At 49.7% G+C, this 15,412-nt stretch overlaps 2 protein-coding genes across 7 annotated transcripts in view; both read right to left on the bottom strand.

Moving 5' to 3' along the window:
- The window catches only part of RhoGEF64C (Rho guanine nucleotide exchange factor at 64C), a 126,118-nt gene that overhangs the window by 33,636 nt on the left and 77,070 nt on the right, over nucleotides 1-15,412 (bottom strand). For all 6 annotated transcript variants that reach the window (XM_033382495.1, XM_033382498.1, XM_033382494.1 and 3 more), the window contains 2 exons: nucleotides 3,069-3,205; nucleotides 399-2,994 (listed from right to left, as the gene is read on the bottom strand). In XM_033382495.1, coding sequence (XP_033238386.1) covers nucleotides 399-2,991 — 2,593 coding nt within the window. In that variant the 5' untranslated portion in view covers nucleotides 2,992-2,994; nucleotides 3,069-3,205. The remainder of the gene's footprint in view (nucleotides 1-398; nucleotides 2,995-3,068; nucleotides 3,206-15,412) is intronic.
- On the bottom strand, nucleotides 11,079-11,813 carry LOC4812256 (uncharacterized). Its single transcript, XM_033382501.1, has one exon. It carries the CDS (start codon nucleotides 11,718-11,720, stop codon nucleotides 11,322-11,324), a length of 399 nt encoding a protein of 132 aa, XP_033238392.1. The 5' UTR covers nucleotides 11,721-11,813; the 3' UTR covers nucleotides 11,079-11,321.

Here is a 15,412-nt window from a genome sequence, read left to right as displayed (position 1 = left end):
TGCGGTGCGGTGATGAGCAATTAGCAAACAATTGCTGCATTTTCACTCAAAAATAAACAGTGTCCATCCATGAATGAATGAATGACAGACAGACTAGTTGTTGCTGGGAGAATGTGGCAAAAGAATAGACCTGGACATGTGGCATGTGGCATGCCCTCTTTGGGGGGGGAGGGGGTTCGGTTTCCCTTTCGAATGTCCGTGTGGCACTTGGTAACGGAAAAACTGCTTACTTCGCACATTCATTCTTCTACTCTTTTTGCCGTCATAATTAAAAGCCAACAAAAGTCCATGGCCAAAAGGGCAAGCGGGAAAACGGGCAAATGGCAACCAGGGGACAGTTTGAATAGTGGTGGTGGTGGTAGAGTGGCAGCTTCTAGCTTCTATGGTCTGGTACTTACCGTCTGGCAAAACGCTGCTGACAGCAGTTGCAGTCACATGCGGGGACCCCATGCCCGAGTGGCATGCCGCTGTTGCTGCTGGATCCTCCTCCGCTGGCAATAATAATTTTGGCAGCATTTCAGTTGCTGGTTCGCTGCTCCTGTCGCTGTTGCTCTTGTCAAATATTTGATGCCCGGACAGCAGCGGCGGCAGCACATCTTCATAATGCAAACTATCCGGCTTAATGTGCAACGCTGTTGCTGTTGCTGCTGCTGTTGCTGTTGCTGCTGTTCCTGCTGCTGCTGCTGTTGCTGTTGCCACTGTCACTGCTGATGGTGCTGCTGCTGCTGTTGCTGTTGGTTCAGCGGAAGTTGTAAAGTTATGCTCATCATCAACGTCAGCCGCAAATGTCTCCTGCTGTGCCGCCGCCGCTGCCGCTGCTGCTGCTGCTGCTCTCCCTACTGCCGCTGTTGCCGCCGCTGCTGCTGCTGTTGCATTTCTCTTGCGATTGTAGTACTCATAGTTTGTCCTGGTTGTTGTTGCTTCGTCAGCAGCAGATCCCGCCCCAGTGGCTGGGCCAACAAAGGCATTGCTGGTATTGCTGGCATTGCTGGCATCGCTGCTGTCATCAGTTGTCGCCGCCGTATCCGTTGTCGTGGCTATGATTTTATCCTCGACCATAAATTGCACTTTTTTGCGTGAGCTCGATGTGGATGTTGGCGTCATCGTCGCACCATTCGCTCCTGGTGTGCCACTGGACGTGGGTGTGGGTGTAGGTGTTGATGTTGCCGTTGCCATCGCCATCGCCATCGCTGTTGCTGTTGCAGCTGTGGCCGTGGGCGTGGCAGCTGTCGCCTTCGTTGGCGTCGGAATGTAGAACTGTGACTTGCCCGAAGGCGTCAGCACTGGCGCCACTCCACCGTCGGGCAGGAGGACGGCGGGAGGCGGCGGAGACTGCACTGAAGGCAACTCCAGTGTGGACGGACGGCGCTTCAGTATGGACTTGATGGCCGGCATTGTGGGCGTCACAGTGAGCACTGTAAAGGCCATCGCGGTGCCATCGTTACCATCATCGTTCTCTTCATCATTCTCATCGTCAGTTGGTGTCGCCCTTGAAGGAGTTACAGGCATTATTGCAGCTAAAGGCGCTTCCGGGTGGCTGGCTGCAGTCTCATCAGCTTTTTTGTTGCGGGGCGGACGTCGCGGCCCCACCACAGGCGGCGGAGCCGACTGCGCCACCGCTTCCGCCGAAGAACAGGAGTAGGAGGTGGCGGTGGTGGAGGCGGAGGCGATAATGATCCGCTCATAGCTGTCACTCGAATCGGACGGATCGATTGCTATGGGCTTCTCCTTGCCCAGGCTAATCCTCTGGCCGGCAATGGCCGCCACATTGTTTCCATAAAACTTCTTGCGCTTCCCCTTCTCCCGCTGGCGCTCCAGCTCGTCGTCGTTCAGCTGGGCGTCGGCCACATCGAAGTCATCCGCATAGACGGACTTGGCCGACTGGTTCTTCTTCTGCTGCTGCTGCTGGCTCTGCTGCTGGTTCTGCTTCCCATTTTCAATTGAGATCAGGTCGTAGGGATTGACGTTGCAGCGAAGGATGGAGCGGCGACTGCTGCCGGCGCTGGAGGCTCTGCCTTGGAGACCGCTGCTCTGCAGCAGTGCATCGTTGTCCTCCATTAGCCAGCAGTCGGCGGGCTCTGGTGCCGCAGAGGTTGCTGCTGCTGCTGCTGCTGCCTTTGTCGGGGGCAGCGGTGCCCTGGTCCGGGTGCGACCCCTCGTTGTGGACACCGTGGCCGTTTCGCGGCTACGTGACTTTCCCTCCTTGCTGGGGGAGTCCTTGCTGGTGACACTGGCACTCGGCTCCGGCGATAGGAGTCGCGTGCGTCGCATCAGGTCGTAGGGATCCTTCTGTGGATCCAGAATGGAGGGACGTGATTTCTTTGTGGCACTAACCACACGCATTGTGGCAGCCATGGGGCGGCTGCCCCTGCCGTTGACGTTGCAGCTGCTGCTGCTGCTGACAGCTGGCAGTCTGACAGTGCCCCCGCCAGTGCCGCCCCCGATGGTGGCAAGCGGCAGGCGCGAACCTTTGCACTTCTTGCATACGCTCGCCTTCTTCACGTCACGTTTCGTGCCGTTCAGATACTCGGCGCACGAACAGATCACCACTGCCAGGGCCCCCCTCAGGGGCGAGTCGCCGCCCCCGTCCGTGGCAAAGATGGCCGCCGCATGGGGATGCTGGTGATGGTGATGGTAGCCGTAGGAGGGCCGCGCCGGTATGCCCCGCACAGTGCCATAGATCCACGGCTCGGCGTACTTCATGGAGCGCGACAGGGCGCTGGGCAGGAACTCGGCGGCAACGGGCGGCGGCAGCTGGTAGGCGGCCAAGTGGTGTACATGGTGTCCATGGTGCTGTTGCATCTGTTGTTGCTGCTGTTGCATCTGTTGTTGTTGCTGCTGCTGCTGCTGGTGCTGGTGCTGCATATGCAGCTGCAGCTGCTGCATGGCCTGCATACCGCTGACGGTGCCTAGAGAGGCGTCTCCTCCACTGTGGCTGCTGCCGAGTGTCTTGAGCCGTTGACCCCACGATTTCTTGGTTTTGTCATACATGAGCTAAGGGTCCAAGAGAGAGAGAGAGAGGGAGGGGTTAAGGAATCTTCTTCATATTCAAATTTCAGCTCTCTTACCTCTCAGTGGTTGTGGCTTGTGTCGTTCCTGCTGCCGTTGCGCACATAATATCCAATTTAAATTAATGCCTTTGATGCACTTTGACCCTTACTGCTTCCTCTAAGCCTGCTGCCCGCTCTGTTGGTCCTTTGTTTCTCTGTGGAGCAAAAAAAACGAAAGATAAAACAGCAGAAATTATTAAAGCGCAACCGTCCAGCGGGAAATCCGTTTAGAAAAGTTTTATTATTGAAAAAGTTCAAAATGCGATTATGTGTGTGGGGCAAAGGGGTGTATGTATATGTGTGTGTGTGGGGGGGGAGGCTTGGGGATTCACTTTCATCAGTGGAGGAGCGGGGAGCAGCTGCTGGCAAAAAGAGTTGATGGAAGAGTTCCGGATTAAACCCCATGAAGCCCCATAGAAAATTGATTAAAATTTGGTTCTTAATTCTGCATGTTTTTCTTAATTAAATAATCTCGGCTTCACTTTAGATAATTGCCAGGCTTCGTCCTACCCACTTTTAGCCCCAAAATTAATTGCTCTCCCTCTCTCCCTCTCTCTCCTCTCTCTCTCTCTGGGTTTTCCCAGTGAAAATCTCAATCAGCAGACATAATTCAAGCATTCTTTGGGTCCAATCAAAAAAGAATATAAACACCGCATTCATGGTCTCCCTCTCCCTCTCTCTGTGTCGTTCTTCTGCTGGCTTTCACTAGAGGAGAGAATGGAGTGGATTGGAGAGACTGGTGGCCAGCAGCAACACCTACACTAGACTCTATGCTCCTCCACTGACAGGCAAAAGCGTTCGTTCGCTCCTTCCTTCGTTCGTTTTCATTTCGCCAGTGAATTTGTTGTCATCATCTCGTGACCAATTTTCACAATCAACGGCTCACGGCTCTCGGCTCTCGAACGGGCGCTCTTGCGTGTGGCAATTGTTGTTGTTGCAACTTTCGAGAGAGCGGCCATGGCTTGACGTTGCGGATATTAATCAAAATGCAGTGCGGTGCAGCATGCTCCCACGCGGCCAAAAAAAAAAGAGCTAAAAACGAGACCCAGTGCCAGCTTCCCGTTGGCCAGAGGTGTTGGCATACTTTGGACTTGGCTTAGCCTTGGCAGCACCGAGAGTTTTCCTTTTGCATTGCCTTTTGTTGCTGTTGATGTAGTTTTCTTGAGGTGCTGCTGCTGCTGGCGCTGCTGTTGCTGTTGCTGTTGCTGCCCCCGTTGAAAAATGTTGATAAATGTTGACAATTTTTCCGGCAACCACTCGTGATAAATCTAATTTTTCTCTTTCTGAAGCTCTCAAACTCTGGAGGTTTCTGGGTTCTGGTTCCAAGGGTCGCTCATCTGTGGTCTGTCGTCTGTACTGCCTGCCGCCTGTCCGCCTGTCCGCCTGCCGCCTGCCCCCCTCCCCCCCCCCATTTTGTCTTGCGTTCTTTCTCCAGTTAGTTGCATTGTTGTCACCTTTCAGTTGTTGCTGTTGCCACCTTCAGTTTTTCTTGTTGCAAGTTGCCACTCCCACCCGCTTATTGTTGCTGTTGTGACTGTTGCTCTCTTGCAGTTTTGATTACAGCTCCTTGTCTCTCTCTCTCTCTCTCTCGCACTCCCTGTGCCACTCCTTGTTGGGGCTGTTGCCTTTTGTGTAGGTGTGAAGTAAAATTAAAAACGTGTCATTTTTTGCTTTATCGCCCTGACGCGGTGGCGCCCCAGCAGCAGCCCATAGCCCTGCAACAACAACAGCAACAACAACGGAGAGAAAAGGAGTTGGGCAGTGAAATTTAAGCCAGTTTTGTCGCTCTGCTGTTGGCCTGACTGATATGGTGGCTGGTAGATTGTTTGCTACAGCAAAAGGTCCTTTCTTCAGACTTCAGGTTTCACTGGTTTTTACATTTCTCAAACGCAGACTGGGTCCCCGTCCCCTTTGCCGACTGATGGATGGAATGTGGCCATATCCTTGCGGAAAATTCAATCAATCTGGTAACCCGAGGATTAAATTATCAGTTTATGCAGCAAATTCAGTGGCTCAAACAATATTTCAAGCCTTTTACTTTATTCCAACACACAAAAATTCAATTATATTTTGTGTGGTATTTCTTTTTTGTATTTTGTGGATAAATTTTCTTTGATAATTATTCAATTTCCTTTGTTTTACTTGAGGGAAAGTTTTCATTCTTGTTTCAGTGCATCTTTCACCTCCACTTGGGAGCATCTATTATTACTCTTATTTGGGAGGCATTTCAGCTCTCATTCGAGCCATATTTTGGCCATCGATTGGCTTTTATTTCAGCCAGTATTTCAGTCTCATTCGAGCCATCTTCTGGCCATCGTTTGGCTTTTATTTCAGTAATTATTTCAGTGTTATTCGAGCCATCTTTTCGTCATATATTTCCTCTTACTGCAGCCTAAATATACCTTTTCTTTAAACCATCTTTTACCCCCAACTAAAGCCACCTATTTGGTCTTATGTGAGGCATAGTTTAATCACACTACAGACATCTTTTAGGCCTTCCTTTTATTCCTATTTAAGGCATCTTTGTACTGATTTTGAGAGCCATCTTTTTACACTTTTCTGGGCCATCTTTTAGCTCTTATTTGAGGCATCTTTTGCTTCTATTTGAGGCATCTTTTGCTGCTATTTGAGGCATCTTTTGCTCCTATTTGAGGCATCATTTTTCTCTTATTTGAGCAATCCCTTAACTCCAATTCGAGCCACCTTTTAATTCCCATTCGAGCCATCTTTTAATTCCTATTTGAGCCCTATTTTGTAGGCATCTCTGGACTCCCTTTTGAGCCTACTTTTCCCTCTTTTTGGGACATGTGTTGGCACTTTTTTTGAACGCACTTCTGGCCACTTGGCCGAGCTATCGTTTACGTCTGGTTCGAGCCATCCTGCAATTGACTGGCCACTTGTCTTCTCTGTCAATTCATTATTCACTTGCTTCCGCAATCAACAATCAACAATCAAATCCAATATGCAAAAATCAAATTGGGGCATTTGCATTTAAGCGGATTTAAACTGTAATTAAGCATCCCTCCCCCCTGCCCCTGCACCTGCCCCTGCCACACTCTCTTTGTCTCTGTTCGGTTTTCCTGGCTCAAGTTTAATCCGTTTTCTTTCTAGCTTCATAATTTTTCACGCTCAATTGGCCGCAACTCCAGGAGAGAGTTCCCGTTCCCCCCCCCTCCCCCTCAACCTCTCCCTCTGCCCCCCTTCGATTTCCCTCTGTCTCTGTGCTTTTTTTCGCCGCATTTGCTCCAAATGCAATTTGTCATTATAAATTTACGTCAGTTTAAGCAAAGGCTAAGGCACAGAGCAGAGCATTCTATGAGGGGGGGAGGGGGGCAGGGGGGAGACAGCAGGACACCGAAAGGGAAGAACTTGCACAAAAGTTTCCACAGAGAGAAATCGCAGGAAAAAAAAGTAAGAACGGGGCGGGGGATGGGTAGGGGGAGGGGGTGGGTTCTCTGGTGGGAAAACTACTGCATTTTTCAATATATTTTCAAGTTGACTCTCTCACCCTCTCTCTCTCCCGCTCTCTCTCTCTTTCGTTGCACAAAAGTTCTTCCGTTTCTTCCGTTTCTTTCGCCATTTCCCCTTTTTGTTATTGTCTTGGCCCTATTTGAGGCAGTTGCACAGCCACCCACAGGCAACTTGCAACCGCCACAGATTGATGGCCATATGAAAAAGTAGTTAACGCCAAATCGAAATCCAAGCTGAAGTTCCACGAGAGCTAATTAAGTGGCCGAGGGTTAAAGTTTAATATAAATTCCAGCAATCATTTGCCAATTTACAGCCAAACATTTAAAACGCAATTACAGAGGGAACGCGGAGGGACGGAGGGGGAGGGGGGGGGATGGGGGGCACTGGCAGTGAGTCAAAGGCTGGGATCAAATGGTGATACAAAGAGGTAACAGTTGCCGCACTGTGGCACAAAGACTGCAGACGATGCCACCGTCCACTGGCACACAAAAGCAGAACAAGAATCTCCTCCAGCTCCTCCTCCCCCTCCTGCTCCTCCTCCTCCTCTGGGAAGCACTTCCATTGATGTCCAGCATATGGCTCTGTGCTCTGTGCTGGGATTGAGATCATGCCATAAGCGGCTTAGCGGCCAGCAGGTCTCCACAGACCATCCGCAGTTCGTGCCACTCCTCTCAGGTGTAACTCCGCTCCCCTCCCCTCCCCTCTCCTCCACTCCGCTGTGCAGCTTCAAATTAACAATTTCATTTAGCTGTTTGCCTGCAACTTAATTTATTCAACTGATGACGTCGGCGCCGCTCCAGTCAGGAGCAAAAAACAACACAAAAAAAATAATGAAGAAAAATTGGCCAAGAAAATGAGAGACAGCCATAGGAGAGAGAGAGAGGGAGAGAGAGAGCAGCAGCAGACGACGACATAATCACCGCTTTGAAGCGCCAAATTTACGCGTTCGCCAACGCCCGACTAAGCGCGGCTCAAGCTGAGAAATAGAGAATATATATAGAAAATGGAGAGGAGAGTATCCTAGAGCAGGAGATGCTGCAGAAGAAAACACTGAGAGAAATATCTCAGAGGTAAGGCAGGGGAGATAGATGTTTCATCCTCAAGGTCCAAGGAGGAGGAGGAGTACCCCCACCCCTCTCTCCACTCCCCAGCACATAGAACTATCAGCCCAAATGGGGTCTACCTTTTAAACTAGAATTATTGATTGCCTTAGCCCGAAATCTGCCCTAAAAATCTCTCTAAATCTCATTTGTTTCAGTGTATAAGCCCAGACATCCCAGCACACGGCAAGCGTTGTAGTGGAAACAGCCCAAGCAGGAGGAAGAGCAGCCCCAGTCCCAGTCCCAGTCTCCGTCTCCGTCTCCATCTCAGGCAGGAGGAGCAGCCGGAGGAGTGACAGGAGGCAGTGTTGCAGCAGCAGGAGGAATACTCGTTGCATCATCAGCTGCTCTAAGTCCTCGCTGACGGCGACGTGTGCAACTTTGACGCTTCCTGCACTGCTGCTGCTGCTGCTGCTGCTGCTGCTGCTGCCGCCGCCTCTGTCTGCAGCAACCAAAAAGGGACACCAAAGGAGGAGCCTCAGGGCATTCCACAGGAAGACCCAAGGAGACGAAGATGAAGTGCCTGACTGCTGACTGGCAGACACGAGACGAGACACAAGACGAGAGGCGGAAGAGACGGTGGAGACGGCGGAGACGGGAGGGACGGAAGATGGGAGACTCCACTCTAGCCGGCACTCTATTTATATTGAATTAAATTTATTGAAAAACCTAATGAGGTTTTTTTCTTTCTTCTACCCCTGCGGCTAGTCTCCCTGCGGCTCCTCCCCCTGCTGCTGCTGCTGCCACTCCCTCCCTGCTGTTGCTGCTGCCCCTCCCCCCCCCACCACCGCCTCCTGCTGTTGCCATCAATTGCAGCCTCGTTTCGGCCGCATGGAAAACAGGAAAACAGTCAACGGATTTATGTTTAGACAAATTAATTTATGTGTGGCAGAGACATTCCACAAAATAGTTGAGTAAATTACGGCCGGAATTAATGTGTGGCAACTTGTGGGGGGCATTAAAGTAATTTGCTAAAATTTTCTCCAAGACAGGGTGCAGGGAGGGGTGGGGGAGGGGCAGCAGCATCTGCTGCTGAGAGATGACAACAAACTAATTGAATTTGCTACTTGGTGAAATGTGAAATGTTAACAAGTTTTGTGTTGCATTTGCGGCTGAAGGCTGCTTGTAGGCAGAAGGAAACTTTTCCCTGCCACAAGCACACGCACACGCACACGCACACAGTGCCACATGCACATTAAAGTGCAATGACAGTTGCAGGGACACAGGGAGGACGCCTGCAACAGCAGCAGCAGCAGCAGCAGAAGACATTAAATTTGCGCAATTAACCAGACCAGAAGACGTCGACGACTCCTCCTCCTCCGCCTCCGCCTCCTCCTCCCCCGCCTCCTCCTTCGGTGTCTGCGAGTTGCAGTTGCAACTTTGCTAAACTAATTAAAATGCATATTCTTCTCTGGCCCAGCCACACCGTCTCTCTGTCTCTCAGTCTCTCTGTCCCTCTGTCTTTTGTCCTTCTCTGTTGCTGCAACATAAATGCGAAAACTTTCGCTTGCTTAGTCGCCAAGTAACCAGGCAACAATGCAACTTGCCGGCAAATGGGATAGGTAAACAAATGGGGGGGGCGACTCCAGCCCCATAAAGCCACATGCACGTCCTGCAACTGCCACGCCAGTCAGAGAGGGAGGGAGAGGTGGAGGAGCAGCGCCAGAGAGGGAGACACGTTGATGACAGTTTTGGTCCAGGGTCCCCCTTGCAATTTGTATAACATGCTGGGCAGTTCCTGCCACACTCCCCACTCGTCCTGCCCCTGCCCCTGCCCCGCAGCCGCTAAACTCCTGATTCCAGTGCTGCTCCAGCTACTGCCTCTGCTTGGCATTTTGTTAAAGCAAAACTTTTTGTAAACTCATTAGGGCAGTTGGCCAAGCAGGCAGCCAAGCGACTCGGCTCTGGTCTAACCAAACACCGGCCAACAACAGCAACAACAACAACAAGCAGGGCAGCAACTTTTTGAAAGAAAACAGCCAGCCAGTGACAGGGAGCAGGCAGGCAGGCAGGCAGGCCCAAGCATCCAGCATCCAGCATCCAGCGTCCTGGACTGGAAACCCCATTCCCCAAGACCAGGATAAACAAAGGGAGAGCGAGAGAGTGGGAGAGAGATTGAGGACCTCCAAGATAAACAGGCGGCAACTTCTTATGCAGGCCCCGGCCCGGCCCGCCCCTCCGTCTCTGGATTACTGTCGCTTTTCATGCGGCTAAACATGCCCCATGGTGCAGTTGGAATTTTATTTATTGCATTAACTCGAGACGTTGGCTCCCCCTTTCTGGGGGGGGGGTTGGGGGGGGGGGGGGGTGTTGGTAGGGGCTGCGTGCACGAGTCCTTAGTTCTATCTGCCATAATAAACATAATGAAAATGATGCACATAATGAAGCTCACTAATCGACTCGACAAGTCGTCCATGTCGTCGTCGTCTGAGAGGCTGCCCAATGTGGCAGCTGCCGCTGCTGCTCCTGCTACTGTTGTTGTTGTCCTTAAAGGACATTCACATATAAATTTGCATGCAGCAGGAAGTCTGAACGATTAAATGTCGATGCATATATGTACGTAAATAAATCAATTTTATAGAAAATTAACATATGGCTTTCACTCTCTCTTTCCCTCTCTCTGGTGCACTCCTTTTGGCAAGAAAATTGATTGTGTGGAAAATTTAATGCGTGTATGTTGGACATTTTTCATAGCATACTTTTGAGCGTTGGCAAATTGCAACCACCCACACACACACAGGCACACACATATGTATATATGTATATACATCACAAATACATATACATTTTAATTGTTAACACTCACACATGCACTTTGACGGCGCGCCCGCCTGAGGTTTTTGTTTGAACATCGCACAACTCATTTCAATAATAAAATTGACTTACTGGCCCGCATTATGTGCGCCATTTATTTATTATGGCCGAAAAGGGGGCCGGCCAAGGGGAATGGTGGGGGAGACTCCATTTATTAATATTATTTTGAGTGAAAATAATTATGTTCGGTGTTAAGTTAAGTGTAAAGCACTTTGGGCAAAATGATTTTCCAATTAAACGGACGCTGCCACCGATGCTGCCATCGATGGGACGATCGATCGTTCAATCGAACCGAAATGAACCCAAAAATCGAGGCGACTCTCAATGTCTGGGTCTGGGTCTGGCTCTATCCATTTGTCTAACAAAATCGATGACAAGTTCAAAGTCCTTTTCAAAAGGAAAGCAGCACACACACAGTAATAAATTTCTAATGAATTTGCGGTCAAAGGAAGGGACACGTAATGGAGCAGGAGCCAAAAGATGATTTGTCCTGACACATGTCAAGGCGCTACAAACACACAGAACTCAATTAGTTGATGCCACAAATTGCCCTCAGACGATAGTTGGATTTTGGCTTTGCCCCCCCGCCCAACCCCCTACCCACCTCTCTCCCTTTGTCTCTTCGCCAAAATATGACAGCGTCTCCATTTAGTTGTAGATTTATTGGAATGTTTTTTGTTAATCTTAAAATAATTAAAGAACTAATGAGATTTAAATATAGATTAATGCAGTGCCCGCCACTTAAGCTATGTTTTGACAGGTCATGACCCTGTTCTGTGACCAAGGGAATGATCCTCCTCCTCCTCCTCTGTAAGGGAGCTCCTCTCACTCCTGGCTAAGCTCAAGTCGTAGCCAGGGCTGCTCTTCTCGCTGATCCTGCTCCTCCTCACAGCTCTGTGCTCTCCATCTGTGGATTGGCGTTCTTGATGCCCAGAAACTGCAGCTTGCGCAGGCGACGGATCTGATGCTTGAGCTTGTGCCGGAACACAATCTGATTGTTGACCGTCTTCAGCTCGTCGACGCTGCAGGCCTTCAGGTTGCGCACCGTCTTGGCCAGCAGGGTGTCCGTGATGCAGTACTTGGCCTTGGACAGGCGCATGTACTCCACGTTGCGGCGCGCCAGCTGCTGCCGATACAGATACAGATGGTAGCCCACGTTCGGGGGCTGTTGCTGGTACTGATGGCGATGCTCCACCTGCGGCTGCTTGGTGTGCTTCTGTTGGGGCAGCGTAGACGTCGTCTCCATGGTGCTGTCCTCGTTGATGAGTTTCTGGTAGCGTGGCATCTTCGATTTTGTTGGATTTTTGGTTTGCGGCTTGCTGCTTTGTTTGCTGCTGTTGCAATGTCACTGCTTCAACGATCTCGGTTCGTTTGATGTCCTTTCCAGCACTGCCTCTGCTTTTTATACCACTCAGCAGCCTCAAGATCTACCTGCCACACCCACCCACACATCCCTAATGTTTTTTCGTGCTTCAGCACGGTGGGCGGTGGTCTACCTGTGGGGCTACCTGTGGCACTTTTGACTTATGCCCTGTCCAGGACACTGTCCTGCACTGTCCTGCAACGTCCTGCCCTGCTGGCCGCAATAAAAAACATTCATTCTTAATCTGCCGACCGGACCATAAACTTTTCATATTTTGCAAACATTTTCATTCTTAATCCGTTGCACTAATCCGCCCACGCGGCCACTAAAATCATTTGCCAAATGCACCGAGAATGCAACAAAAAATACACTACACTCCCGGCGACGAGTGCTCCGGTTCTCTGCTCCCGTTCTCTCCTGTATAAAAAGATTAAAAGACATTAAACAACGTAATTTCCCACAGCAGCTGGACATATGCTCGACTGCTGGACGAGGACATGCACAATCCTGAGGCACTGTGCCACAGCCAAAGGGTGAACGGGAGAGGGGAGGAGGGCGGATTAGGCCAGTCGAAGAGCAGCTGCCGTTTCCTTCCACGATTCATTAATGATCTCCCGAAAGGCGATCACAGGACCCCTGCTCTCCGGCGGTCTTCCTTCCAAACGCAATCTTTCGGCATTCCATAATAATAAAATTCTTCGTTTTTTTGTTGCAAACTTAATCCCCCTAATCCTCTACTGATACTTATACTTTTTTTTCCTCCAGTTAATCTCCAACTTCCAGTCTCTGATGGCTGGATTTTTTTTTTTTTTTTAGCCGTAAAATGACTTTCATAACTGCCCCCGGGGAAAAGTGCATTTTCTCTGGGCGGGGAAAAAGGGGGGGGGGGGGGGTGTGGGGGGTAAAAGTGTCGCTGGGCAGATTTCAGTGTCGTAAGTTTTTCTTGGCCTTCTTTTGCATAAGCCAGCCATCATGTCAGATTCCTGATCAAATAAAACAAAGTTCAAGCCACTTTTTGCTCGGGTTAAAATAAATACCAGGAGGCCAGAAGAGAGCAGAAATAAAAGCAATCAAAGAGAGAGAGAGACAGAGACAGAGAGAGGGGAAGGGGGAGGGCAAGTGGAAGGCGAAGAAAGTGATAGACCTCTTGGCAAAAATTATGGCAAACTTTTCCTTTTATTTTGTATGTTTTTTTTTATTTTTTAAAAAACGTAACGAGACGCAACGAAACTTTTTCTCAAGTTGAATGTTGAAATAAGCAATTTTCGCGTTGAAACTATAGAACACAAATACACACACACACACACACACACACAGACAGATAGACAGTGTGAAGAGGGGTCGGTCTCGTCGCAAAAAAAATACAACAAAAAATAAAAAAAGATTGAAAAGTAATTGCATTCAAGAGCTTGTTGTAGTTAAAAATTTATGGCCATAGTGCACAAGAATCTAGGCGAGAAAAGGGGACAAAAAAGGGGTGGGGAAGTGGGGTGGGGGGGCCGAACAATGACAAGAAGGGCAAGAGCCTCGCAGCGCCAATGGAGAAGAGAGCGAATAAAAAAATGATGATGCTGCCTGCTGCCTGCTGCTGAGAAAATATTGAAAATGTAATCCCAACTGCTGTTGTCGGTCTCCGCTACATCCATACCCCCCTACCCCTCCCCATCCCCCCCACAACTCTACGCCACTCCGCTCCTGTTCAGGGGAGCCCAGGGTGTGGGTCCACGTTCCATTCGATGGTAATTGCAAAAACCGGGAACTGCAGCTCCGGCTCCAGCTACGGCTACGGCTCCACTCTTCTTCATTGCTCGAAATAAAAGTAAGTTAAATTGAAAATGAAATGCAATCAGAGCTTGAGCTCTTTGGCTCTATTCCGGTATCTGTTAGATGGGTTGCTGCCATAGCATTTGTATCTGTATCTGTATCTCTATCTATATATCTTCAATTGCAACGGCAACGCCTGCTGGTTGCTGGCTTCTGGCTGCTGGCTGCTGCTACCTTCATTTGCATTTCGCATTTGCATTATTAACGAAAGGTGTGAACATTTTAGCCATGTAATTGACACAACAAGCTCCCAGAAGGGCATCGAGCATCGGGCATTGGGCATCGATTCCCCAGAGATAAGAGAGTGCCTCGTGCCATCCCCCGTCCTGGCGTGTCCTGTTTCAGCAAAATATGATTGGCAAACACACACACACTCCTCAAATGTACACTTTTTGGCCTTCTGTCGTTTAATGGCTTATTTTCGCAAGGAAATTTTGTTTGAAAATCTTCCTTCCGTTTCTATATGCATAGAGAAGCAGCACTTTTGCGAGTAATTGAAACATTTTTAAGGTGTACGTACTCGTACTCGTCCCCCCTCCCCCCCCCCCTCGTTTAAGTTGCCATCGAAATTGTGGCATATTCATGAGGCAAATGCTTGTCATTTAGCTGGACATGCCCCAACCCAGAGAGAGAGAGAGAGATACTAATGCAGCTTTGACACTTATCGCCTAATCAAAATGTCATAAATCTGCACAAGTCCCGGGAAGTTTGATTTGACAGCTTCACTCCCTACCACCACCGCCGTCGACCACCGACCACGGACCTCTCAGAGAGACGTCGCACCATATCTGAAGCGTTAATTTGCTCGACCAACGGAAGACAAGATAAACCCAGCGAGTGGAGGAGTCCTTGGGTTGGGGTTTGAGCTTAAGTTTGGGGGATAAATCAAATCAAATGACAATTAAAGTGACATTCAAAGTCCAAGGGGAATGCTTTAAAATGCCAGGCACGAAATTCACAGAAGGGAAAAATGCATTCAAAAAGGGGCAACGCAGGGGGGGCGGAAGGAAGGAAGTGATGCGGTGCGCTGCGGTGCGGTGTGGTGCTTGAGCTGTGGCAATTAATTAAGGCAAAACCTCAGCGACATCGCGCTCAAAAGTATGCAACACACGAACCGCAAAGGCAATGAAATATTGCAATCACTAAGAGAATGAAAAGCCAGAGGAAGACAGCGACAGAGAGAGAGAGAGAGATTGCAGTTGGAGCTGATTCTTTGGTTGTTTTTTTTTTTGTTTGGGGGGGTGCTTCCGTTTCCGCTTCTGTCCCACTCACTCTCCCGTTCGCTTTGGCATCTCGGTTGACTGGTTGACGCCCGCTTGCCAAAATTAGTTTCTGTGTCAAAAGTTTGAAATGAGCAAGCTCTCCTCTCGCCAGCCAGCCAGCCAGCCAGCCATCCAGCGAGCCAAAAGAAAAACTACTCCAAGAGCTCCACAGAAAGTGTCAGAAAGACAGAGCGAGAGCGAGAGAGAGCGAGCGAGAGCGCAGGGAAAGAGGACAAAGTTTGGCTCGGGCGCTGATGTAGTTAAGAATTGGCAGCAAATGCTGCTTAATTTCAAAAGAAACTTTACGTATTTGTCATGCGGCGCACATTCATTGCGGTGTTCATTTGAGCGCTCATTCAGCCACCAGGAGCCAGGGAGTGGAGTCGAGTCTAGTCGAAGTCAGAGTCGCCACAGAACCGCGGAAGCCAACGACGTTGACAAACGTTGCCTTGGTCACTTTTTGGCCAACAACAAAGAGATGGCAAAGGAAAATGATGCTGGTGGTGCTGCTGATGCTGATGCTGATTC

Source organism: Drosophila pseudoobscura, chromosome X, assembly GCF_009870125.1.
Source record: "Drosophila pseudoobscura strain MV-25-SWS-2005 chromosome X, UCI_Dpse_MV25, whole genome shotgun sequence".
NCBI classification, from domain to species: Eukaryota; Metazoa; Arthropoda; class Insecta; order Diptera; family Drosophilidae; genus Drosophila; species Drosophila pseudoobscura.
Note: the sequence above shows the minus strand (reverse complement) of the source record. Positions and strands in the feature narration are given on the sequence as shown.